The sequence below is a fragment of the Rhinolophus sinicus genome, linkage group LG02 (assembly GCF_036562045.2).
Source record: "Rhinolophus sinicus isolate RSC01 linkage group LG02, ASM3656204v1, whole genome shotgun sequence".
Lineage (NCBI taxonomy): Eukaryota > Metazoa > Chordata > Mammalia > Chiroptera > Rhinolophidae > Rhinolophus > Rhinolophus sinicus.
Window position 1 is genome coordinate 200216343 of NC_133752.1, and position 27800 is coordinate 200244142.

The 27800-nt window shown below is 53.7% G+C and overlaps 1 protein-coding gene across 3 annotated transcripts in view; it reads right to left on the minus strand.

Moving 5' to 3' along the window:
• Positions 1-1062: 1062 nt before the first annotated feature.
• Positions 1063-27800, minus strand: part of TTLL8 (tubulin tyrosine ligase like 8) — a 46706-nt gene continuing 19968 nt past the window's right edge. For all 3 annotated transcript variants that reach the window (XM_074326626.1, XM_074326625.1, XM_074326624.1), the window contains exons 9-14: positions 26190-26376; positions 23095-23243; positions 20801-21044; positions 19454-19889; positions 17722-18217; positions 1063-2172 (exon numbers count right to left, since the gene is read on the minus strand). In XM_074326626.1, the coding sequence (XP_074182727.1) occupies positions 2015-2172; positions 17722-18217; positions 19454-19889; positions 20801-21044; positions 23095-23243; positions 26190-26376 (1670 nt within the window). In that variant the 3' untranslated portion in view covers positions 1063-2014. The remainder of the gene's footprint in view (positions 2173-17721; positions 18218-19453; positions 19890-20800; positions 21045-23094; positions 23244-26189; positions 26377-27800) is intronic.

The following is a 27800-nucleotide window of genomic DNA, read 5'->3' on the forward strand; positions in this document are numbered from 1 at the left end:
GGGATAGCTCTCTCCTGGAATGGGACCTGGGACTCCACCCCAAGTCCCGAGTGGCCCCGTCACCCTTCCGGATGCGAAAGGCTGACCCCCCTTGCTGAGCCCTCGTGTCACTCCCTCACACGAGGACAGTGTCCCAGGGCCTGTAATTCTGGGGCCTGGCTTCTGTTTGGGGCATCACTCCACAGTCCTTTTCTCATTTGAATCTTCCTGCTAGGGAGAAATTTCCAGGCAGAGGCTCACAGCATCCTATCTGCCTTCAGCCCCACCGGCCACATGCAGGGCAATGAGCAAGAGAGAACCAAGGTGCCACTCTGGGCCCCTCGGTCCCTTCCCTCCCTGGGCAGGCCCTGAGTCCATGTCCAGCCCTCTGCCTGCACCTGCCAGGCAGGTGAGTACCTCTGGCCCCAGGAGGGCCCTGTCCCATGAGTGGGGGGCATGTGAAGGGTTGTATGGCTGGGAGCTCTTAGGTGTGCTGGGCCCAAGGTGGCTGGGGGTCTGCCTGGAACCCCAACAAGGCACCCCAAGTGTGGAGGGGAGCTGACCCAGAGTGGCACCATCCCCAAGCCGGGCAGCCCAGGCAGGCAGGTCCCTGGGGCGGCTGTCAGTGCAGACCAGGCAGCACTGGGCAAGGTGTTCCATGAAGTGGACTCAGGCCCCAGGCAGGAAGGAGCTGGGAAGGACACTGAGTGCACGTTAGCGCAGTGTGGGACCTGCCAGCAGGCACCACCCAAGGCCATGGTGCTCACCTCCCTGCCACTGGCCTGGGTGCCAGAGCCCTATGCCCAGCCTCCCTCCCTCTGGGGCTAGCGTCTCAGCCCTGCTTCTGCCTGATCTGTGGTCACCGCAGGGCTTGGGCACCCTGTCCTGCACTGTCAGGAAGGTGAAGCAAATGCGGATGGGGCCCCCACCTCCAGCAGTGTTCACCTGTGGCTACAGTGAGAGAGAGAGAAAGAGAGAGAGAGAGAGGGAGAGAGAGAGAGAGAGAGAGAGAGAGAGCACTCCCTATGCCAGCCTCCACGACCGGTGGCGCGGTCACTGCTATACCAGATGACTCTATGGCACAGTCTGTCCTTAGAGCCAGGAGGCCCATGTAGCCCAAGAAATACCCCAATGGGCCCCTCATGCCCCAGGATGGGCCCACCCCACCAAGTGACATACCTGGCTCACTGAACGTGCCATCTGATTGCCAAGGGACCACAGGTGATCAGAACTGGACAGCAGATCCAACTATGTGACTTCATTGGGGGCAGGCCCGTGGGGGGAGAAGCATGGTGGGGATGGGCCCCTCTCCCTCAGGGCTCCTGTCTTGTCTCTGAGGGCTGGGGGCTACAGACCCTCCCACTGTCGACAAACAGCTGGCCCTGGCAACTCCTCACAGCCCACCCCCAGTCCTGTGTGGACTTGGGGGCCTAGAACACCCAGCCTGAGCCCACAGAGTCCACAGGGGCTCCCCCCACCCTGGGGTTCCAAAGTCCGCGAGGCTCACTGACAGCCAGAGGGCCCAGAAGTCCAACTGTTGTGGGATGTGAGAGTCTGGCCCAGGGCGGGCACCACTTGCACCCCCTCGTCCAGGGCCATGCTGGAAGGAGACACGAGTGCAAAAAGCCTGGACCAGCAGAGCAAGACTTGTTGAATAAATGAATGAATAAGTCGCAGCCTTGTCTGAGCTCTGGCTAGAGATGGGGAGCTTTTAGCAAGGAGGGGCTCCACAGGAGGAGCACCTTGGAGAGGGGCAGCTCATTCTCCTCTGCCTGCGCTGGGGCAGGGACAAGGCGAGGGGTGCGGGTTGTGGGGTGGGGCACAAGTTGGGTTTGGGATACACGGGGTATGGATGTGAGCATGGGGCGCAGGCATTGGTATGCGGTGGGGGCTCCATAAGAAATACCACGGTTAAGATTGCACAATTTCGCTAAAATAGCTCTGTATACAAGGTCCCTCATCTACGTGGAGATTCCAAAGAAACAAGCCGCGCTCTGGAGGCTTCGACGCGTCCGTCGGGTCCTGGTCCTCCGTGTCACGGCGTTCCTGGGCCGCCAGGCCGGCCGAGCGGCACGAAGGAGGCACCGTGCAGGACCGCGGTGCAGAAGGAGCGGCAGCGCTTGCAGGACCGGGCGGGCGCCAGCGAGCTGCAGCACACTAGACACGGCAGCGTGGGGAGGTCCCCCGGCAGCCCTGGGGGAGAGAGAGAGGTCCTGAGGCCGTGCACACCTGCCTGGAACACTCTCAGCCCACCTGCCCAGACGGCTTGCACTGGCCAGACCACGCCCACCAGCCCAGACCCCGCCCGGAGGCCACCCACCAGACCCATGGAGTGGTCCATCAGTGCATGAAGTCACGCCCACCACCCAGACCACGCCCATTGGCCCCAGAGAGGACACCTGTAGTACCCCGCCCCTCAAGGCCACCCTCATCCGCTGAAAGTCCAGTCCCAGCTAGGTAGCTTCCAAGCCTACCTACTCCCACACAGACCCCACTCTGTTCCCCGCCTCAGAAAACCAGAGACCTCCACTCAAGGCAAGGAGTGGGGTCCTGAGGGCGTAGGGTCTCTGGTTTGATGGCAGTGGGTGTGGGGAGGTCCGCCTTGCCCTGCTCATGTGCTCTCATTCCCCACCCTAGAAGCCCGGATGGTCCCAGCCAGGTGCAATAGGTGGGCCCAGGGCAGCCACCCTGGTCCTGCTAGTCCTCTGCCTGTGGGGAAGCAGTTGGAGGGCTTGCTGCAGGAAATCATGAGCAAGTTCAACTGCCCTGGAGCTCATAGCCCCATCACCACCATGAGCCTCCCCCAGAGCCAGCAGGGGCGCCTGCCCTCAGCGCAGGAGCCAGCGGTGCCCAGCCAGGGCCCCTGGACTGTTTCTCAGCCTGTGCTGTGTGGAGGGTGCCTGCAGACCCACAAGGAGGTGGCTCCAGGGCTCACATGGGCGCGGGCAGGCACTGCAGGGCCCCTGGCCCTCTGACCCCCATCCTGCCTCCTCTTGTGGGCCCTCCCACTGTGCCTGAGGGGAGCCACTTTCCCCAGCCCTCTTCCGCCCTGAACTGCCCCTGGCCCTCCTCAAGACAGCCCAGGCCCAGAGAGACCCAGCCCTTCTGCCCTGGCATTCCTGAGCTCAGACCCCTGGAGCTCGACCAAGATGGGGGGCACAGTTGGGGCTGGATGCCAGGAGACAAGGGCCAGTTGGCAGCTGCCCATGCCCTCTGCAGGCACGCTGGACCGGGACCCAGAGCTTCAGGCACGTCAGTGGCTGGAGGGGCTCTGAAGGGAGATTGGTGTGTCAGGGCCACAAGTTCACCAAGCGCTGACCGATGGGCCCCTGCTCCCAGTGTGAGGCTACTCTGCCCACTAACTGCCTGTGGTGCACTAGCGGCTGTGGCAGAACTACTTCATGGGCAGGGGGGCTCTGTGTTGGCCATTGGCCATGCAGCTGGGTGGCCCAGCAGAGGCTGTCACAGGCAGGCCCCTGCGAGGCCACTCCACCCCCCCCTCCCTGTGGGGACAGATGGGAGCTGCTGCTTCACAGGGGTTTTCACAGTTCCTCCAACACCCCAGGGCGGGTGAGGCCAGCAGGCAGGTGAGCTCTTAAGACCCCCCAAGAGGCCGGGCCCTTGGCCAGACTCCTGTGGCCTCCACCCTTATCCTCTGGGCCCCAGCCACTGCCCTCGCTGAGGCCATTTCCCAGGTCTCTAGCCAGCCCTCCTCAGGCAGTGCAGTGCGTTGGTGCCAAGACCCTCCTCTCCTGTCTGTGCTGGGGCTGTGTGTGGCCCTTAGTGGGATGGGGAAGGGGGAGGAGGGGGGAAAGATGGGGAAGGATGGGCGCTCCCCAGGCGATCAGGGCCTCAGGGTACTTCCCAGCCAGCAAGGCCACCCAGGAGCACCTCAGGCCCTGCCAGGACACCAGCTTGCCGGAGCCACCCACTGCCAATGGCCTGGCTGAGTCATTCCTCCCCGTATTCCTGGTGGGGTCTGGGTGGAGTGAGTAGTGATGGGGCCAGCCAGTGCCTATGCAAAGCAGCCTACAGCTTCCTGGAGCCTGGAGCAAATGCTGAGCCAGAGCCCGGAAACAAGCCTCCCCAAGGGGCCGGGGCCGCCTGGCCCACAGGACAGGCCAGGGCATGCGTGGCAGGCCCATGAAAGTGTGGGAGGCAGGAGGTGGGGGCGTGGACGCTGGGCACAGGGTGGGGAGGCCGAGTCTCGGGGGTAAGCAGGCACAGCGGCCAAGGGTGGCGGCTGTGTGGGGCAGTTCTTTGCCCACCGATGCAAACCGGGGCTCAACAGGGCCCACCATGGAGCCAGAAGGGACGAGGCTACGCCAGCTCCAAGCCAAGGACTGGGCCAGGCTCCGGCTAACGTGCCAGGCCGCCAGGCCACCAGGCCATGAGCTCGGGCTCCCCGCGGTGTGTACGATGGAGGAAGGAGAAGAGGGAGCCCTGGGCCCTGGGAGAGGGTGTGAGGAGCTGAGAGGTCTGGGGTGAAAGAGGGAGGAGGGAGGCCGGTGGAGGGGACAGGGGTGTGTGCAAGAACTCTCGCTCTGGGGCCCAGACCAACCCTTCTGGGGAAAACCACCAAACCGGGCCATAAAATACGAAACACATCTTCTTAAAAGCAACACAAAACTGGCACAGTAGCAAGGAATGACTAGGTCAAGGCCAGGGAGGGACCCCACAGAGCCCTGAGAGCTTCCTTCTGAGGCTCTGCCAGCTCAGGCTGCTGGCGCCCAGGTCCTCAGGCCTCTAGGGTGTGGGGAGCAGAAGACCACCCTTAAGAGGTGTGATAGACACACCTCACTGAAGCAGCAACCCTGAGGGCTATGCCTTCCCTGCCCTGGGGACTGCAGGCGGGGGAGCTCCCAGGTGCTGAGCTATGGGGGGAAATCCCAGAGCACGCAGAGCCTGTCAGCCCCCAAACCATCCATACAAGAAATTCCTGAGAAATCCTGGAGTGGGGGCGGGGTGGGCACCAACGCTTCCCACTGTGGATTTCAAGCGATGCCTGAGCACCTTCCGTGGTAGTTTGGCAGGGCAAAGACCTGCGTTCTGAAGGAATGCAAAGAATCCCCACAATTGATTGTTTAAAGAAAATGAGCTGTTTATCATAAAATGTGAGAACTTGCCAGCAGAATGGGCGGTGGCACAAGCATGAACAGATTAGAATCATCAGACCTCATCAGACGCTGAATAACACTGACTGTATATCTTCAAATACTATTTAGAAATGATAGGCAAGGGAAAGAAACTCCAAAAATGACCCAATACCTTTAAGCAGCACTTCTAAAACAATGAAACTATTATAACTAAACTTAACATTTTAACAGATGGATTAATAGTGTGCTAGACACCAATGAAGACAGAATGAACTGGAAACAGATCAGGAGACTTTCAGAATGCAGCACAGGAAACAAAGTGAACAAATGAAAGGGAGATTCAGGGAGAGACTCAGGTTTAGCAAACATCCCTCTGAGTTCTGGTGGGAAGGAGGGAGGGAGGGCAGGAGATGCGGGCGATTTAAAGAGATAATGGCTGAAAATGTCTCCTAACTGACCAATGCCACAAGTGGCACGTTAGAGGAGACCACGGAACCCCATTACAGTAAATAAAAATAAAGCCACACACCCAGACGCAGCATTGAAACAGGCTTAACAGCAGGCAAATGAGGCACGGCTCACTTGGGAGAGCGAGGAGACCTGCTGATTTTCCGAGAGCAGCAGAAAAAGCCAAGATAGGAGGACAATGCCCTCAAGTGCTGAGACAAATGCCACCAACCTGGACTCCTCCTGCAGAGAAACTATCTCATCCCCCCAAAAGCGTGAAAAAGACATTTGTAGGCCAATAACTAGTCTGAGTGTGTCCCCACCAGGCGCTGCCTAAGGGACATTTAGAGAATGTGTCTGCAGCAGAATGCACGTGGGTAAACCTAAACATCACTGATGTACCAGTAATGGGAATTAAAATGGCTAGTGGGGTTAAAAACCCACAAACAGCAGGACAACAGCAAGAGTCAGAGGGAGTGGGGGCTTCAAGTGTCCCGAGGTTTGGGGGTCATCGTGTTGTCTGGGTGGGGGTAAAAGTACGACTTTCTTAACTTTAGACTTTGATAGCTTAAGCACACGACTAGTGATTTTGAGGCAGCCTCTAAAAGACCAGAAACAGAGTGTATAACCTCCAAACCAGAAAAAGGAAAAAGAGGGCAGGGAGCCATCCCGTGGGCCTTCCTTGAGGAGCCCTTGAAGCTGGGTGAGCACCTCTAGGGGACCTGTGGCTGCATTAGCTCCTACAGGGTCGGAGGCACCCAAGCCCAGGAACAGACACAGCGAGAAACGCCTCCAGCTGGAAAGGCCTAGGAGGGCTCAGCCTCCCGCCCAGGCCCAGGGCTGGGCGCCTCACCCTGCGTGCGCTCAGGAAGGCCCCACGTGGTGTTGGGACAGAGAGATTGTAGGTGGTGAAGCAGGGCCCAGCTGGGCCCCCTGTACTCAGAATGCTCAGGGATGCCCGGTCCCAGTTCCTGCTCCTTATCTTAGAAGATCACCTTGTAGATGCTTGCTAATTACAAACTCTATCGCTTAGCATTTTCCCAGGTTACTCCCCCACCGTTTGGGACCCAGCGCCACAAGATATGACGACATGGGTGGAGGGGGGTGGAGGGGGGTGAAGGGTGTCATGAAATGAGAACAGACTCCCAGGATGTCCTGCAGCCTCTGGGAGAACGCCCTGATTTTCCTTAAATACCCCCAGCCGGTCTGAGAATGTTACAGCAGTGTTTGGAGGTGTTAACCCGCTGCGTTCTCAGACCACCGGTGCTCTGATAATAAATGCTTATTCTATGACCCAGTCGGTCTTATTCTGCTTATTCTCCACAGTTGGTCTATTAGCTGAGTGGCGCAGGCAGCACGAGCCCCGGACTCCTTTGGCCTCGGGTTACAGTGGCACTACATCTGTATCTTCAGTTTGAGATTTGGATCTCTGGTGTGGTTTGATTTGACGGGTGTGGTTTGGCTTGGGGCTTTTTGAAAACTTTTCTTTCTCCCTTCCTTCCTGCTGGGCCTTACTGCTTCTGCTTGCTGTGCACGCCACTTTCAAAGTGTCTATTTGCTTCCAGCCCAGTGCTGGCCCTGTGACTTGGGAGAGGTTTTACATCTGTGTGGGATTCACACCTGGCTCCAACTTTAATCTACATAACATATGCAAAGGTTGCCAATAACTGGTTTAACTGCACCTTCCCCTACCCCAACGACAAAGCCAAACTCAACAGAAAATTCCACTATGGCGGAAGCAATTTACATCCTGGTTAGAAAATATAAAACTTGAGACCAAACAAAGTCTCCACCCAGTAGTTTGCTGTAGTTCCCAGCAGATTCTGCCCAGCGGACCCTCCTCTGACTTCAATGAACCTTCCTTTTATATTTCTACCTGACTCATGAAATCTTTCACGGCCTGCGAGCAAGCAGACACAACACGTGGTGCCCTCAGCTGGACAAGGCAGCTCCTAGAAAGGTTGTGGATTTGAGCCCAGAGAAGCCCGATGTGTCCGAAGCACCTAGGACTACATGTAGAGGGCGTGTGGATTTGGGAACACAAAGTTAGCGAGAATACAAACGTGAAAAAAATGTCCTTTTGGAAAAGTGATATTGCAAAAGGACTGACAGCCGGCAAGAGGGGCGGTGCTTCTGCCTTGTGCAGACCTGACCACCCAGCTTTCTAAGGCCAGAAGAAAACGCCCCCCTCACGCACAATGTGCTTTCGTGTCCTTCATGGAAGGCCACGGAGGATGATGTTTTGGAACTTTCAGAGGGCAGAGCCGAGACTTGCTGCAGAAATGGAGTCAGGAGTGTAATCACAGTGATACAGGCCAATGAGTAGCCCCCCCACACACTGAAAAACTTTTAAGTTTTCTTTCCAGAAGGACTTTTAAGTTTCCTTCTCCTTAAGTGTCCTCTGCCCCAGTCTTTCAGCTCCTCCCCCTGCTTTAGGTAATTACCCTACAACTTGTGATTCATACTTGACTGTAATCATTGAAGCCTAATGTTCTCTCCTACCAGGTCGGGGCCCAGCTCCTGCACAATTGACGCCACCTGAGTGATTGGTTGAGCGGCCACAGGGTCTATAGAGCTAATGGATTTATTAATTAAAGTCAATTTTTCCTTATTCAGGGACCTTGGGATACAGAGGATACCCCAGCAAGATTGCCAGTCCCAACCAAAGAAGCCAGCACGGTCTTCCAGGAGGATCTCGGGACCCCTTCCTCTCATCTGAGATCAGAGAAGGCGAGAGTTCCATGAATCCCCCAATATGTCCCAATAGGTGGGTGGGGACAGCTCTACGCCCCTGCCCAGCAGGAAGCAGATACAGAAGAAAAGACCTTCTCTCCCTTAACTTCCCATAGAGATTTTATGGGGATCACGTCTCTCAAAGGGAGAACAAGGCAGGCAGTTAGAGACAGGCATCGGGTCTCTGCGTTCCTGCATAATCCACAGAATGTGACCAACCGCCCAAAAGACCTCCCCTCTCTGCCCAAAACGTCCCCTTTTCATTGTAATTATCTACCCCTATGTGGGGACAGAGCCCCAGAGAGCAGTTTCCAGGCTCTCGGCCTCACGAGGAAAGGTGCTGGCTCGGCCTCATGAGGAAAGGTAGATGGCCATCAGCTGTGACTAGTTGGCCATCAGCTGCTACTGGTTAGCCATTAGCCACTGATATAACTGCCGTGGCTACACTAGCAAGCGTGGACTGCAGCTAGCAAGTGGGGTTGCTTGGCAGAGAAGTGGATGGCGGGTTGCGGATCGTGTGGCTCCTGCCTCCTGTGTCTCCAACCCAGCCGCCAGCGAGAATATAGTGGTGTGACTCCCCTACCTATGGCTCCGTAGGTGTTCCTTTTAGGCCTCACGGTGTCCTGCGTTCTTGTGTGGGGAGCAGGAGCTGAGACCCTGCATGACACCCTGCATGACACCATATGAGGAACAAACGGGTACAAAATACCCAACTAGATTAAACCAGCCACTGAAACCTGTGCAGTAAAGTCCACAACTACCTTCATTTCACCTGGGCCTCATTATACCATCATTACAATATCATACATATGCCGGGAAGTTCATTAATATAATTATAACAGACTGAATTCTGGGAAGGAACATGCACAGTATAAAAAGAGGAGATAATACTCTCTTGTCAATCACAGGTGTCAATCAAGTGGTCCGACACCCGGAAAGGAACAGCACATTCTAAAAAAAAAAAAGGGATGAAAACTCCAAGTCCTCGCCGGTCAGCAACTTTGAACCTTGCTTTTGCTCAGGGGCCCACTCCAAACCCTTTGGAGTGTACTTTTTCTTTTGATAATAGCCTTGAGCCATTTTCTCTGCTCGGGTCCTCTCCTATCTCTTTGGAGTGTACTATCTTTTTTAATATACTCCTTTTTCACCACTTTATTTCTGTGCCTTGTTCAATTCTTTGCTCGAGACGCCAAGAGCCTGGACACCGCGCCAAGAAGAGTCCACTCTCCAATAACAACAGCACAGAGCCTGCCCCTGAGAGGGGCTGAGGGTTTGCCTGTGGGATCGCAGAGTGCCGTGGACCAGCTCCCCATCCTATTCTACCATGCGGTGTGTGCACGTGTGCGCACGTGTGAGCATGTGAGTATTGTGTGTGTGAGCATGTGTGTCAGCATGTGTGAGCATGTGTGCATGAGAGCATGTGTGTGAGCATGTGTCCGTGTGACAGCATGTGTGTGAGCATGTGTGCGTGTGACAGCATGTATGTGAGCATGTGTGTGAACATCGTGTGCGTGTGAGAGCATTGTGTGAGAGCATTGTGTGAGAGCATGTGTGTGAGAGCATGTGTGTGAGAGCATGTGTGAGCATGTGTGCGTGTGAGAGCAGTGTGTGAGCATGTGTGCGTGTGAGAGCATGTGTGAGAGCATGTGTGCGTGTGAGAGCATGTGTGTGAGCATGTGTGCGTGACAGCATGTGTGTGAGCATGTGTGCGTGTGACAGCATGTGTGTGAGCATGTGTATGTGAGCATGTGTATGTGTGAACATTGTGTGCGTGTGAGAGCATTGTGTGAGAGCATGTGTGTGTGAGCATGTGTGCGTGTGAGCGCATATGTGTGAGAGTATGTGTGTGAGAGAGCATGTGTGTGTTGAGCATGTGTGCACGTGAGAGCATGCGTGTGAGCGTGTGTGCATGTGTGTGAGCATGTGTGCATGTGACAGCATGTGTGTGTGAGCATGTGTATGTGAGCATGTGTATGTGTGAACATCGTGTGCGTGTGAGAGCATTGTGTGAGAGCATGTGTGTGTGAGAGCATGTGTGTGAGCGTGTGTGAGAGCATGTGTGTGAGAGCATGTGTGTGAGAGCATGTGTGAGCATGTGTGCATGTGAGAGCATGCGTGTGTGAGCATGTGTGCATGTGTGTGAGCATGTGTGTGCACTCAGGTGGATCATACGGGAGAGGTCCTCCTCAGGTCTCATGTGCTCCTTCAGTCTTTCCAGGTACAGCAAGGCCCCAGCCACCCTTCACCTGGGCCATTGATCGTGGCAAAGTAATGTCTCCCTCCAGGACACTGCTTACTGGAGAAACAGTGAGTTCCCTGAGCTCATTGTATGTATTCGGTCCACCTGGGCCACAGTGTGTCACCACTGTGGAGCTGACACACACATGCTGATGCTTATGCTGGGCCATCAGTGATACAGTCCTTCATCTCTGCCCCAGGAGTCTCGTGTCTTCTGCCAGCTTCCACAGGCTAAGTTAATACTTTCTAAGGAAGGATCCCAGACTGGACAACCTGTCTTTCTGGCTTGTAGTTATTCAGCGGAAGAGGGATGGTGTGGAATCCTGGACCTGGAGCCTGTGCTGGGACTGAGCAGGCTTTTGGAGCTGGGGCTGTAAGTGTATTTTGTTTGTCACAGGTAAGTGAATACTGGTGATCAACAGATTGGATTGTCACATAGTTGGTTATTGTTAAGAACACATTCCTCCTCTCCCCGCCAGCTGCAGTGTGTCGTTCTTCACCCACTGACTTGAGTTTGGCCAGTGGGATGTGTGCAGATGTCATGGGAGTAGAAGCCTTTGTGCACGGGCATGGCTTGGCTTGTCTCTTGTCTTTACACCATCTGCCACGTGAAGAAGACACCCTGGGGGTCCACTGGTCCCAGAACAAGGACACACATGGGGCAGATCTGAACCCCACCTGCAGCCTGGAGCCCCGCTCATCATTTCCCAGGAGCACCCAACAGTGCTGCAGCCGACCAGAAGACATGTGAGACATAAACACTTGTTGAAGAAGTACCACTGAGGTTGGCAAAGGGGCTGTTTTGTAGCATTATTGCTGCAGAAACATGAAAAATAAAGGCAGACAGACAACTGGAACAGAGTCAAGTCCAAACAGCGAACATCATATATGCAGTCACCTGTTTTATGATAATGGTACAGCACAGTGAGGGAAGCACAGTGTCTTCAATATAGAAACATAATGACTCTTAACATCACACCAGACACTAAAACAATTCCTGATGCAATACAGATCTACATGTGAAGGTCAAACACTACAACTAATATGGATACGTTTAGAAAAATATATTTATAAGAAAACGGAAGTGCAATTTTTAGGACTTTGAGATAGACAAAAATTTCTCAAACGGAAAACAAAAGTGCTAATCATAAAAGAAAAAATTAATATTGAAATATACTGAAATTAATCATTTATGTGTATCAAAAGATGTGATTAAGAGCATGAAAGACAAATCACAGAATGAAGAGACACTTTTAATACCTATACCCACCAAAGGACTTGTATCCAGAACTACTACAAGTCACTACTAGAATGGCTAAAATAAAATACAGATAATATCTAGTGTTGACAAGAGTATGGAGCAACGGGGACACTTGCACATTGTGGTGGGAGGGACACTGGCACAGTCACCGTGGGAATTCCTTAGGAGTGTCTACCAAAGCTGAGTGCATGACCCAGCAACTGCATTGCAAGAGAAAGGTGTACACATATTTACCAAAGTCAAGAATGTTCTTAGCAGCACTGTTTGGCATAGTCTGAACGAGAAACAACATAAATGTTTACCAACAGGAGAATGAATGAGTCAATGTGGTTGAGAATGAATTTTAACGACATCCAAGAAAGTAAATCCAGCCATATAGCAAACCCAACATCAAGTTGGATTCAGTCCTGGAATGCAAGGTTGGTTTAACGATCAAAAATTGATTGATATTATTCACCACTTTAATAGTACAAATGAATAAAAGGTGATGATAGCCTCAGATGCAAAAAAGTTCTTGAGAAAATCCACTACACATTTATAATAAGAATCCTTGGTAAGGATTAAAAGAAACTTAATATGCTAGAGAGTCTATACATTTATATCTATATATCATACCTATATCTTTATAAAGACCTAGAACAAATGACATTCTAAATGAGGAAAGGTTAGAAACAGTCCCTTTAAAATGGGGAGCTCAACAATGGTGCCCGACATTGCATAGGCAGTTCTAGCCAGGACAGTAAAACAAGACAAAGGCATTAGAGGCAACCAGGCTGGAGTGGAAGGCAGAAGGCTGTTTGTAGAAAACTCAAAAGAATATACAAATATTTAGGAATAATGAGAGAGTTTAGAAATATGGTTGTACAGAAGATTGACATGTAAGAGTCAGCTGCAATTTATACACCAGCAGAAACAATGAGAAAAGTCAGAGATGACAACATGGGCAGTAGTATCAGAACATCAAGTAACTAAGAATAAATCTAATTAAAAATGTATAGCATCTCTATTGGGAAAATTAGGAAAAAAATTTTTTTCAGATAAAGAAAGTGAAAATTATAAAATTTAAAGATTTAAATAAATGGAGAAATATACCATGCTCATAGGTAGGAAGATATGATTTCATTAGTTAATTCCCCCAAAATGGATCTGTGGATTCAATGGAAATCCAACCAAAATCTCAGTAGGAATTTCTGTGGAACTTGATAAAGACAATTATGACATTTGTACAGACAGGAATGAGGCCAAGAAGGACCAGGACCATGAGGAGGATGAGCAGAGAGAGTCAACTTACCCCACCCAATATTAAGACAGCTTGTCATGGGTGCAGGAGATGAAACTATACCAGTGGAACAGACCAGATGGTCCAGAAACAGACCTCCACATGTACACAAGTGGGATATCAGTTCATGGGAAGGGGAGAAAGGGACTTTTCAATATATAACTGAAAAAAATTGCTCTCCAAAAGGACAAGGATAACATTTGAATCTTACCTCCCACCATATGCAAAAATCAACTTCAGATGGATTAGGACTCACATGCCAAAAACAAAATTTGAAACTCTTAGCAATAAATGGAGGCAGATAATCTTTTAAACTTCAGGGAAGGAAAATTTTCTTAAGACAAAAATAGCACTGACTAAAACAGTCTGATAATTTTGGTCACATTAAAATTCACGGTCTTTTTTTATTTCTTCATCAAAATATGCCTGTTAAAAATGGGAAACACAAATCACAATTCACAATAGTTACTCCCAGTAACTCTGAGCACAAATAACCCCATAAAACAGGCAAAAAACATGAAAAGACATTTCCAGAAGAGGTAATTTACATAACCAACAAACACATACTGAGATGTTTAACATAATCAGAGAAACGCAAATCAAGATCACTACAAGATACATTCTTAAATCCATTTGGTGAAAATTAGAAAGTCTGATGACTCGAAGTGTTGATGATTCTGTGGATCTGTGCAATCCCTCCCACCTGCGTGGTGAGAGCAGAAATTGTTTCAAGCACTTTGGAAACCAGTTGGTTGTCATCTCCTGAAACTGAGCGCTCACATGTGCCGTGAGCTTGCAATCCCATCCCTAGGCTTCTACTCACAGGAAACGTTGGCACGTGTACACAAGAGACACGTGTGAGAACATTCTTAGCGGCGCAGCTCACAAAGCAGACCCTGGAAGCAATCTAAATGCACAACCACAGGAAAGTGGATCAATAATGGGGAAATTCTCACACAAAGAAGCGAGCTACAGTGACTTGTAGCAATATAGATAGATTTTAGCAACTTGATATTTAGTGAAAATGTTTGATGGCCTTCTTTTAAAAAATGGCTAAAATTAAAAATCTTTTAAAGAGTACACATAGATGCAAGAAAACTCATCAAAAAGGAAAGCAAGGGTATGATAAGTATGGGATTAAGGATAACGGTTAAAAAGTAAGAAAGGGTAACAGTTACTTCAGGGGGAGATGCAAGGAGATGGAGTGGCCTGATGGGAGGGGTGCATACAGGTCACTGTTTGCAGGTTCTAAGTACATTATTAAAACTAAATAAAAGTGGGCCATGCAAGGACAAACAAACTGTCATGAATCAAGGATTATGATTAATCGGAGTATATATATCTGAGATCCAATGAGATGAGAAAAAAGAATGGAATGAAGGAAGGCCCTGAACAGTGAAATGAAATGAAATGATGAAATGAAATGAAATAAATAAAATGAATAAAAGATATAATGAATGCCAGGAAAAAGTTCATCAGATGATAAAATTGTGTATGTGAAAAACCCGAAAGAATCTTCAAATATGTTATTAGAATCAATAGAAATGGTAGCTGGATCATTGGATTAAAAAATATTTTCACAAAATCAATTTCATTTCTATCATCCAGCCACAATTTGTAGAAAAACTAAAAAGTTGATATTATTTATAACAGAATAAAAGATAAAACACACATCGATCTAAATCTAACCAAGAAAGTGCAAGACAATTATAAAGAAAATTCTAGGAGTTTATTGAAAGACATTCTAGGATAAGGAAATGAAGAGATATACCATGTAAGACTCAATAATATAAATAAATCCGTTCTCCCCAAACTGATACATGAATTTAACTCGATCTCAATAAAAACCTTTTAATTTTTATTTACTTATTTTTTGGTGGATCTTGACAGTCTGATCCTACAACTTTATGGAAGTACAGGGGGGTCGAGAATGGCCAAGTCATTTCCAAACAAGAAAAACAAGCTTGTGGGTCTTGCCTGAGCAGTGCCAAGACACCCTGCAAAGTGACAGAAATGGAAACATGTGGCACTGGCCCAGAGCAGATGGACAGACCAAGGGAGCTGACCAGGAAGGGCAGAGACACCACCACACGGGAGCGGTGGCCAGCAGAGTGGAGGCGGAGCTTCCCGATGGGGGCCTGTTGGGCAGCCATGTCTCACAGCACTTGCCAAATCAATTCTTGGAGCATTCAAGACCAAAATGTATGAGCAGTGCTTCTAGAAGACACCACTGGAGATGATCTTCACAACCTCAGGTAACAACACCAGCCACAGAAATCACCAACCACAGAGGCAAAGGCTGCCCAAATTGAGTTTATTAAAATTAAGGTTGCTTTACATCAAAAGACACCGTAAAGGAACGAAAAAACAAATCATAAAGTGGGAGACAGCATTTGTGAGGCAAATCAACTGAAAGAGAATCCAGAACACACAGAACTCTCACAAATCAACAAGAAAGAGAGCCATGACTCTAAGGACAACTGGACAAAAGACTTGAGAGGGTACTTTCCAGGACAGGACACCTAAGTGGCCATCATACGTCTGAAAATGGGCCATTTTACTGGCAAGTACAAACATGTAGGTGAGCGCGCTCTCTCTCTCTCTCTCTCTCTCTCTCTCTCTCCAGAGGCAAACATCGGATGTCCACGGACGCCACCTGCTGCGATCCTTCTGGCCACACTTACAATACCCAGGGCACTGGTGGAACCGTCTCATCACCTCCACCAAATTCAAGTCCACTCGGAATCTGTGAAATAGGGTCTCTGAGGATGTAATCAAGTTAAGAAGAGGGCACCTGGGGGGGGACTGATCCAACAACGGTGGCCTTATAAGAGGGAGACTGGGACACGGACAGGTTGGGGGTGCGTCTATAAGCCAAGGGACGCCAGGGGTTGCCAGCAGTCAGCAGAAGCAGGAAGAGAAGAAGACTGCTCCCCACAGCCTGTGGCAGAGCAGTTCCTGCCCCCCTGGAATGCTGGCCGCAGGCACTGGGAGGGAGTCGGTTCTGTTGTTTAAGCCGCTGTCGCTATGCAGCAGCTTAACCATTTATTTCCTTGTATCTGCCCCCAAAGAAAGGAGAGTTTGTAACATGGATCCTTTCAGGGACTTTGCTAAACCTCTGTGTTTGCACCTTATGCCTCCCTGTTTGGTCCCAGAAAGATGACTGGACAGTCAATGACAAGTAAGATTCCTCATGGAAGGAACAACTCAAGCCAGACGCAGTGGCGTGGGGACCAACAGGAGAACCCACGCGGTTCACAGAGGTGGGCACAGCCCCCACCTTCCTCAGGCGAAGGAAAGCCTCAGCCTCTGTGGCTGCATTCCTTTCCAAAACCTGCAAGGGAAGTGATTCAATGATGTGCTCTCCATCTATTCATATGCATATAGGTTTTGTCCCTTGGGCTGCCTGCAGGCAAGGGTGATTGACTTGAATGGGTTCCTATTATGATGTGTGGGATTCACAGACCTTGAGATTGACCAGCTTTATCTCCTTTACTTCCCCACTAAACTAATTAAAGCTGATGCAAGGCTCTATTGGGGCTTCCAGTCCTTGAGATTGGGGGTCCCTTGGTCTGCTTAAACTCTATTCATGACTACTGTCTTTTCTTAACTCTGCGCCGCCCTCCTCGCTCCCCACAACTCTTGTCACGCGGGACGCGACAAGCCGCCAAGTCTGGAGCTTTGTTAGAACAGCTAATGAGCTGTGTGCATCTGGCCGGTGGGCAGGTCCCTCCAGGAAAGCGTCTGCCTGTTGAGAGCAGCACAGTATACCATGGAAGAGGAGACACTTCCTCAAAATAGTGGAAGATCTGGAAATCACCCAGATTTCCAGAGGCGAGTTGCTAAGGGGTGGGGCTGATGGGCCTTGGTGACAGAGGGGCATGGGGAGAGGAGGGCAGACAGCACTGGCAGGACTGGGCAGCGATCCACATGTGTGTTTGTCCTACAGACATTTGCTGAGCACACGCTCTGTGCCATCACAGCCCTCAGAAGCTTACGATCTGGGGGAGACAGATGCCCAGCAGACAGATGGACAGATGGGCAAAGGTGCTGCTGGTGCTGGGGCCAGAGAGGGGCAGAGAGAGACCCAGAGAGACCCCGGGGCAGGCAGTGGGAACGGCAGGTCCAGGTATGTCTGGGGAGGTGAGGGCCACGGGGCAGAGCAAGGCGGGACATGGGCCTGACCCGTGACTTTCCATCACACGTACTCTCTGGGCCACTACTGAAAGCAGTGGGGTGCAGACAGCACCCGGCCATCCCCAGGACTCAGGCTGCCCCACCCCGTCTCCCTGTGCTCCCGGCCCAGGCCCGGCCCCCAGGCCATGCGTGGTCAGCTCCATCAGACCTCAGGAAACCAAACACAACAGCCCAGTGATTGCTGGCCCGCCTGCCCGTGGCACTTGGCGCTGTTCAAATCTCGATTTCAACCCCCCCACTCACACTACATCCCATGAGACAGCAAGACAAAGGCTGTCACCCACCTGCTCCTGCAGAGGGTACCCTGGTGCTCAGCCAGCCCCTGGAACTGGGGTGGCAGGACCCCCACTATCCTGACAACCTGGCTGGGTCCAGGCCAGGCCCAGGGTGCCCCACCCCCACCAGCTCCTTGCACCGCCAAAGGCCCTGCCTGGCCCTGCAGGACGAGCCCAAGCCGACAGGGCAGGGGACAGGCCCAGCTCCCCAGTTACCTGATGGCCGGGCTGGCTGACAGAGTGTGCCCTCCATTGTCCCAATGCTCGGAAGCATGGACAGCAGTGAGTGCTCCTTAAATCCGCTTGTATCTGCGTGTCTGTCGCACCTGGCTTTGGTGAGACCCGTTTTCGCGGCCTTATTGTCCACATGTTGAAAGTCACAGGCGGGGTGCTCTACCCTCCCGCCAGACTCAGCGTGGATGGACTTGACTTTGCAGCTTCTCACGGCTGGCCTCTTCAAGGGCTTGGGCAAGGAGCATGAGAGGACCTTAGCGTCTTTCAGTTTCACGTCTTGCTGGGCAGACGTCTGTGAGGGTTCTGGCGTTGGGCCTGGTGAGGCCAAGGGACACCTCACTTTTGGTGGCTGAATGTCCAAGACCGAAGATGGAAACTTAAAGCTGGAAATGGGAGGCATGTGCTTCCTGGCTTTCCTCACACTGAGGCCTTCCACACAGAGGTTGGGCCCATGGGATGGTGGCAGCCCCACAGCAGGCTGAGGAGGGGTGGGTGAGGTTAGGGGCACAGGACCGGCCCCTCGCAGGGCCCAGCCTGGTGGCCAGGCTAAGGCCTCAAAGACAAGCATCGGCCACCCTTCCCGACAGCTGGGCTGCCCACCGGGTCGCTCTTCCATGGCAGCCTGGTGCAGGGTCCCACCCACAGAGCCAAGGTCACCCAGCCTGGCCCCCGGCCTTGCAGAAAGGCTGTCTGCGGGGAGCAGACCCCTGGAAAGACCCTTGAAAGAGGGCATAGTTTTCACTGAGGAGAAGGAGGAGGATGCTACACATCCACAGAGGAACAGCCTACAAGGACCTGGAAGCCATGGACATCCTGCCAGCCCAAATCAGGGGGCCCCCTGCCTGGTGGCCACAGACGTGGGGGCTGGGCAGAACTAGGAGGAAGGCGGGGCGGCCCCGGGGAGTCTGGAGTGACCCCTTCACCCTGTTCGCAGGAGGTGGCCCCTGGGAGGCACCAGGCCCTTGGGACATGGGGCCTGAGGACGGGATAGTGGTCCTCCCTGTCAGGCAGGGCTGGGGTTTGTGCCACTTCCCTGGGCAGGAGGCACAGGTGTTCCCGACTCCCCCTAAGCTCAGTTCCCCCCCAGCACCCCCACACACCCCTAGCACCCCTACACACATACCCCAGCACTGCCCCAGCACCCCCACACACACACACCCCAGCACCCCCAGCACCCCCACACCCCAGCACCCCCACACACCCCAGCACCCCCCACACCCCAGCACCCCCCACACACCCCAGCACCCCCCACACCCCAGCACCCCCCACACACACCCCCAGCACACCCCCACACACACCCCAGCACCCCCACACCCCAGCACCCCCAGCACCCCCCACACACCCCACACACACCCCAGCACCCCCACACACCCCAGCACCCCACACACACACCCCAGCACCCCCACACACACCCCAGCACCCCACACACCCCAGCACCACACACCCCAGCACCCCCACACACCCCAGCACCCCACACACACCCCAGCACCCCCCACACACCCCCAGCACCCCCACACACACACCCCAGCACCCCCATACACACACCCCAGCACCCCCATACACACACCCCAGCACCCCCATACACACACCCCAGCACCCCCACACACACACCCCAGCACCCCCATACACACACCCCAGCACCCCCCACACACACACCCCAGCACCCCCATACACACACCCCAGCACCCCCCCACACACACCCCAGCACCCCTACCTGTCTCCACAGGAGCTCGAAGTTGCCGACGTCACAGCAGCGGTCGTCCCTGCGACCCACCACCACGCTGATGATGTCCTCCTGCACCTGTGGGCAGAGCTGGGCCGTGACAGGCGTGGATGGGTGCATGGTGGGGCTGGAGTTGATCTCAATGAGCCAGGGCCTGAAGTCGCGCCCAAGCACGAAGTCTGCGCCGTATAGCTCGAAGCTGTTCCTGCGCGGCTCCATGCAGCCCTGGGCCACCTGCATGGTGTCGGCCACCACCCGCTTCATGGACGGGTAGATGACGCTGCCCCACATGGACCCCTGGCCCCTCTGCTGCAGGTACTCCTGGAACCGGCTGCTGGTCCACATGTTGTGCTGCGGCAGAAGCGGGCTACGGCCCTTGTCGTTCTTCAGGTGCTTCTGAATGGAGTTGTTGCACAGGTGGATGGCACTGCAAGGTGAGGCCAGGTCAGGCCAGCCGCCCCGGGACCTGGACCCCACCCCTGGCATGAGGCCGCACTCCGACGGCTCCCCTCCTGCTGACCCTCCGTCCTGCTTGGGGGACCAACACACTGTGCCTGGGGGACAGCAGAAGCCCAGTGCGCAGGCCACCAACCAGGAGCCTCTGGCAAGGGACCACCTAAGGGAGCCTCAGTTTCCACACTGGTTTATACCAGTCGAGCTAGTCTTCTGGGAAAGGTTCAGAACTGTGAACTTTTCAATTAATTCGTTTATAGTCTGGCCTTGTTCTAAGCAGGATATAGACAGTAACATCTAGGAGGTTATAAAGCACTGGGTCCTGTCACGGTCATTTTCATTTAAATGAGTCCGGGGGTCTTCCAGCTGGTTCTGGGTGGCGAGAACAGCCCTGTGACTGTGGGTAACTTACACTCAGTAAGACATGAAAGAAGGAACAAGAGGCAGGTACATAGAAGAGCCTGGAAACCAGAACATTGGGGTTGGGGACTGGACATGTATATGTCCTCAGCTTTTTGTCAGGACGTGCCAGACTGGGCGATACCCATTCAGGACCAATCTCAGGGATTCTCCTATCAGCCTGTGAGGGTGTCCCAGACGGAGAAGCGGGACTCAGGGAGTGTAAGGGAGGTGCTTTCTGGGTTTTCTGAAGATCCACACTTTGTGGGAGTGCAGAGTGCTGACTCTGTGCCCGTCCGTGGAGAGCAGGTCGTTTAACCACCCAGAACCTCAGAGTCCCCATCTGAGCCTCACATGGTGGTGGGTGACACCAGACACGGCCTGGGCACCCCCCGTACATGTGGAACCAGGCATCACGTTCCAGGTACTGGGGGAAGCACCATGTGCCCTCGCCCCCAGCGGTGCTGAGCTGACACCCCTACTGACCTGTCCAGATTGTCCAGGGAGAAGCGCTGTGTGGAAAACCGCAGGTAGCTGTCCTTGTAGAACCAGATGGTCAGGGGGTTCCAGTCGGTGACCAGGAACCACTGCCTGATGTCGAACTTGGTGTCATAGATGAGCAGTGGTGTCTCGATGTACTTCTGCACCACCCACTTATTGTCCTTGGCAGAGAGATGGTCTGGGGCCACCAGCTCCAGGATCTCCTCCACGCGGTTCATGCACACTATGTCTGCGAGAGGCCAGGGGCTGTGGGCTGTGGTCCCACAGCGGGCAGCACGGCTGGGTGGTGCAGGTGGGGAAGGCTTTGCCCTCAGGCCAAGGCTGCAGCCTGTGCGGCCCCCACGACTCCAGAGACAACAAAAGGATGGGGAGGGACAGGGATGGGGACAGAGGCACTTTTAAAAGACGGCTAGCAAGTGTGGCGTGTGGCTGAACAAGGGAGCAAGGCCGGCTCTGTGGGCCTCAGAGAAACCAACAGGCAGGGTGTGTGGGGGGTGCTCTGCCAGCTGCGAGGGTCCAGGGAGGCTTCACACCCAAGAGTGACTGGAGGAATGGGGGAGCTGGGGAGGGGTAGGATGGGGAGCACTGATGTTCACCCACATGTGGCACTCCGCAACTTTGCTGGAGGGTTTACAATTTCTCACGCTCACCCCCCAAAGTTAGGCCAAATGACTAGTGGTGACCAGTGACATCTGAGCAGAAATGCCGTGCATCTCTCTGGGCTACAGCATTTAATGTCACCTACAGATCCTCCAGCCCTCTTTGACAACCCTGAAACAAGTAGTGTCACAAGATGGTGGAGGGACTGAGATGGGCAGAGTCCCCCCATGTCATCCCAACCTGCCATGGACAACATGCATGAGATGAACTTGGCGAGAGCTGCTCATGGTCTCAGTGAGGGCCGCTGAGGCTGGGGACTCTTTGTTACTTGGCACAATCTGGCCTATTCTGATTGATATAAGGGTAGAGAAGAGCACCCTCTGCAGAGGCCCAGAGGCACCAATGGCACAAGCATCCTCACAAAATATACAACCAGTTTTTTCAGTTATAGTAAGTTTAGACCTTGTCATCCTGAAACAAAAGTTTAGGACAAAGCAACAAACCACTGAAGTTATCCTGAGCCAAGGGCAGAGACGGGCACGGAGGCAGGGGCAGAGTCAGTGACTGGGCGGAGAGTGGTGCATTCGGTTTTGAACAGGTGGGTTGGAGGCATCTGTGGAGCATCCCTGGGGATACAGGTACCTGAGTGGGAGGAAGGCCTAGCCTGATGGACAGGAGGAGGGAGCTGCCAGCAGACAGAGCTGCTCTCAGGAGAAGCCGACTCAGGACAGAGCCTGGGGAGCAGGACTGCCCCGGCCAGCAGGTGGAGGCCCAGGGGAGAGAATGTTTGAGGAAAGATGTTTAGCACCAAATGAAATAATATCAAATTAATAGATTTTTTAAAAATCACATAAAAATTAACCACTTGTGAATTTAAAACAACAACAACAAATTCTTCCAATAACTTGAGGGGCTAATAGAATATCCAAATGAAAAAATAAGTCTATTTATATTCTCAGGAAAGTGAGAACACCATATAACATAAAGAAGAGATGCAGCTAAGGCCACATACAGAGGAAATTGCATAGCCATGAAGCTGTACTGTTGCACAAGAAAGATTGGAAATAAATAAGCTTAGCATTTAAGTCAGAGCCAAGGGGGGAAGAATGCCTCTCAGGAACATAAAATGCAACCAAAAGTTGATTCTTTGGAAGCAGGAGTAAGATTACAAAACCACCTTGAAATCTTGTTTTTAAAAAAGAACACAGCATTCACCATTAGGAATAAAAAAGAGACTATGGTCATGGCCACACTAGAAGATGAAGCACGAAAGCTGCACACGCGGACACCACGAGCAAAGCCGACACGGTGTGAAGTACCTCTGAGATCTCCCGGGCTCACGGTGAGTTTGTGATGAACCCGAGGAACAGAAAGTCCTCTGTTGCTAGAGACAAAAGTCCCCATCCACTCAGGCTAGCAAGAGCCTGCTGCCACGATCCAAAAAACTGTAGACCTGTTTCACTTAGGAATATTATGGGGACAACCCAATTCACTAGCGGGGCTCAGAATAGACGCCCAGAGACCAGTCCTGTTCAGGTGCCCATTCCTGGGACCGGGGCCATAGGGTGCCTGCAAACCCTGAGTCCCCGCAGACCCTAGCATCCAGTCCACTCTGCTTCCACAGCGGCTGTCCCCACTGGCCCTGGCAGGGGACCTGGCCATCCTGCCTCAGGACTCACCTCGGCCCCGGGACTTGGCCGCAGGCTTGACAATCCAGATGTTTTGAAGCCCATCAATCTCCGTCTGAGGGTTTACGCACGAGATTTTATTCAGTAGAGCCTGGCACTGTGAGAAGTGATTTCTTGAATTGGAGATGTAGACGTCACCACTACAAAGCAAAACCCAGAAGGCACATGAGGCTCTGAGGGCAGCACTCGGACTCCACTGACCAGGGCCGGGTCGGGCAGGCCTAGAGCTTCTGCTGGCCGAGGGGCCGCTGGCACACGACCGTGCAAGGCTGCTCCTGGCTGGGCCGTGTGGAGACCGGGGATCCGATCTGTGGACCCGACTGCATGTGCACCCCATGAGCGCTGTGCCTGGGCTGAGTAGAGGCTGCAGGGAGACAACAGTGGGGTCCCTGTGTGCCCCTCACGTCCATGAGCCCCCCATGTCTGTGTGTCCGGTGGTCAGTGGTGGCTAGGACGGCACTTCACCTGATGGGAAAGCTGAGCAGCCCACGCTGGCTGCACCTGTGTCCTGGAGTGAATGTGGGCTGGTACCAGCTTCATGTCCCACAGGCTGGACTGTCCATCAGACTGGCTGGTGGCTGCACAGTCATGGCGGCAATGGGGCCGGCCCAAGAAGCCACCAAAATTTAAGGGGACAAAGGCAGGGAGGATGGTAGAACTCTTTGAGTGGCTTTAGAGCTTGGTGGCGCAGCATGAAACCCTGGGAAAGGAAACCTGCCCCAGGACCACATCAGGCCCCCACACATGGATGGACTGCAGCAGAGAACCAGGAATGAAGCCTTTGGGGACACAGCTCTGTTCACACCTGCTGGGGATGGTAGGGCACCATGGGAAGAACAGGGAAGTGTGGGGTGTCCCTGAGGATGTGGAAGAGGTCCCCACCTCTGTGGAGCTGAGTTGGGACACGAGAAAGCAGGAGCCACCGGGGGTACAGGCCCTTCCCTGGGTGCAGGGAATGTGGGGACGTGTCACACAGGCCCACATCCCCTGCTTCTAACTGGACATGCTGAGGGGAGCCCAGACCCACCGGGCCCTCCTTTGTAGTAAGAGTGTGTTATCTGACCCGGGATGACAACAGGATGTGGTGGCAGTGGGCACCTAACAGCCCTGGCTGGCAGCAGACTGGCCCCAGAAACCGTGGTGAAATAAGCCAGGTCGCCAAGAGTATCTGCCGTCCTGGTCAAGATCACAGCTGCCCAGGAGACCAACCAACTCATACGACATGAGTGCCATCTCAGTTTTGGTTCAGACAGAAGACAAGAGGCTGGCCTTCCTAGGGGAAGGAACCCCATGTCTCTCCGCCGGGCATCCGAGTTCCTGGCTAGAAGGACGCCTCAGCCAGCGTGGGGGCACTTGGGCAGGAGCACAACATTCACACAACAGGTCATGTGCAAAGTGAGTTTGCACAGATTCATGTCTGTTCTCTATCCACAGTGGGCATCACAGACAGAAAAGAGGCGTGACCCCATCCATTACACACAAAAACTAATTACAGGTTGATGCGTCGTAGAATACCTTCATGACCTTAGACAGACAAAGGCTCCTGAAACAGGACCCGGAAAGCCCTGCCCTGGTAGAAAAACCAAAACACTGGGTTTTATCAAAAATACCTTTAAGAGGTAAAAAGCCAAGTCACGCCCTGGGAGGAGGCACCCTCGATGCAGCGCGTCTACCCAACGGGGATCTGGGAGCATAGACAGAGGACACCAAGAAACAATCAAAAGGGCGGCAGCCAACCTGACCTTGAAATGGGCAAAAGACGTGAACAAGCTCTTCCCAAGAGCATCGTTAGGTGACCAACACACACATGACACCACCAGAGACACCCACACTCACCACCGGAGTGACCGAGAGAGCGAGGCAGCCCAGCTGCCGGGGGCTGTCTGGACATGCAGGAAGGCAGCCCACCCGCCCTGCCGTGGGCGTGTGAGTGACCCTGTAGGACGGCTCTGGAAGTTGCTCAAAACTGGGTCACCCATTTGCCCCATATCAGAATGGGTGAATCCTGTGTGGTCTGTTGACAGGACGGGAGCTACACCGCTGCAGGCAAGGAGGCGCTCCGTGTGTGTGCAGCCTGGACGGGCCTCCCGCACGCGGGGCACAGCCTGAGTGACTGCATGAGTCGCAAGTGCACATGAGGCTGGCAGGGGCGGAGTCAGACAGGACTGGCCTGGGTTCTGCCGGGAAGGGCTCCCAGGGGCCTGATGGGGCCCGAAATGCTCTGTATCTTGATCTGGCGGTAGCCACCCAGGTGGGCACATATGCAAAGTCTCATCCACCTGGACCAATACGGGCGTCCCCTCATCCAGGGGCCTGCATGGCCTCCGCTGTGCTTATCTCCATACACAGAAAAGAAGGAAACAAGGAAGGAAGGGACAGAAATGACCCTGGATAGTGCATGTGGGCTGCGGGTAGACCCTGCAAAACCGTCACTGACCTCCCTGACTTGCTCACTCGGCCAACAGCTGCTCACACAGGGGGTTCCTGGGTCACCTCTGCCCAGCTCCTCTCTGTTGGCTGCTTTGAATGGGGTGCTGGGCCCCTGGCCCTGGGAAGGACTCGGCCCTCAGAAGAGGGGAGGAAATCCAGGGTCAGCCTTTGGGCCCCGGGGAAGCGAGGGATAACGAAGGTCAGGAGGACCCAGGAGGCCTGGGACAAGCAACAGCTGTGCCAGCGCCGAGCACCTGGGGCCAGCCAGAGGCCGGTCTGCCTGTTGCAGGGTTCAAACCAGGTAAAAGACATGAAGGGGTGTGAGAGGTGCTTAAGGAAATGTTACCTACAGATGTCCCCAATGGGGGTGTCATCCTTTTATCAGCCACCAGGGGCTTGGTGGGACAGGAGGGGCTCCAACACCTACACAGCGCCGCCCCACCCCAACACCCAGACAGGCTTCCCAATGCCCAGATGGTGACCCAACACCCACACGGCACCCCACATGCCCATACAGGTCCCCGACGTCCCAGAGGCTGGACTTCCCTAGACAACCCCTGAAGCCACCCCACATCCTCTGATTAGCGTAAGCACGGCGTCCGTGCTCCCTGCCTTGCCGGGGCCTCACTGCCCAGGGCTCCGAGCCAGGCGCTCACCGAATGAGGGAGTAGTACTGCTGGGTCAGGTCCCTCCACTCGTCCTCTGTCAGGTCCTTGGCAGCGTCCTCAGAGACATCGATGTCCTCGTGCTCCAGCTGCCCCAGGTAGTCCTGGCACACCTTGCACGCCAGGCCCACGAGCTGCTCCGAGAGGCCCGTGAGCTTCGAGTTGGCATTCTCAGGACCTGAAACGCAAGCGTGGGCTCGTGGAGTGTGGTCCCACCCACCCTGTGGAATGGTACCACAAAGGCCACCAACCCCTCTGTGCTCTAAGGCTTCACAGGTGATGCTTCTCTGGGCAGCCACCTGGATGCCACACCTATGTCTGGGGAGGTACCTGCCCACCTCCCAGCGTGTCCTCCAACTAGACATAGCTCCTCAGGGTGGGACGAGACTGCGCTTCTTACGAACCCGCCGCAAAGCTGCCGTTCTCCGAGCCCACACGGATATTCGGGAAATGTTTTGTGAACAGTGCTACAGGCCAGCCCCACGCGGGGACCAGCGCTGGCATAAGTGGGCATGGCACTCTGAGCATCCGACCTCCTACCCGGCATCTTACTGTCCTTCTGGAAGGGTCAAGGGACCAGGGGTCAAGATCGCTGAGGGGTCTCAGGAAGCACTGAATACAGGGAGGTCCCCTCATCCGGTGGCCTGGATCCCACACAAAGCATCTGGCCCCAGGTAAGGATGCGGGGACTGGGCTCAGCACCAGCAACTGTCCATGTGTGGACAGGGCTGCTTGGCTGGTGCCTGGAAACAGTTGCACAAACTATGGGGACAGCTATGGCGGGAGGTGGTGGAGGCTGACACAGACCCCCCATAATGAGCCCCCCCCACCCTCCCAGGCACTGCCGTGGGAGAAATCCCTCAGGTTCGTGCAGCTGCTGCAGAGATTACAATATGCTCCTAACAATGTATTGAAGTGAAAAATATATAAATAACCATTTTAAAGCGAAAAATGGCACTTCAACATTCCAGTTTGGCACGTAAGGAGCTTAGAAGGTGGCTTCCTGTCTTAACAAGTTAAAAAGTGGAACAAACTGAGAAAGCACCAACTCTTGTTAGATCCATGAGAGAAGTGAGGTCACAGGGCAAACCACTGCCCTAAAGGTGGAGAGACCAACAGGTGGGCACACAGAGCCACCCTGAGGGGCCCAGAGGCTGAGAGCGGGAACCCCATGGAGACCAGAGCTGGTGAGACAGCACCTGACTCACTGACAAACCACTGGACTCAGAGCAGACAAGTCTGAGTGTTGAAAGCTCCAGGGGGGCTGCAGTCTTAGGGGGCCCCACATGTCTGTGAGTTTCACCTCTGAGAGATTGACCAGGTTCCCACAATGAGTATCTGAGAAAAACCCCCTGTGCTTCTGGCAGGGGGAGGGGGAAATAGCCATCCTGAAATGTGCCAGACCACTCTGTTCTTAACCAGGCCTGCCCTCGGGAGAAATAGTTAACCAGAGCCTGACCAACCTAAGAGAAGAGAAATAGTCAACTCCAGCCCTTCCCGCCGTCTGTCCCACCAAAGGGGAGAAATGGAGACACACACGGGGATCACAGTGCAGGGCGCAGGCTCACTACAGACTGACCCGAATCGTGGGACCACAGAACA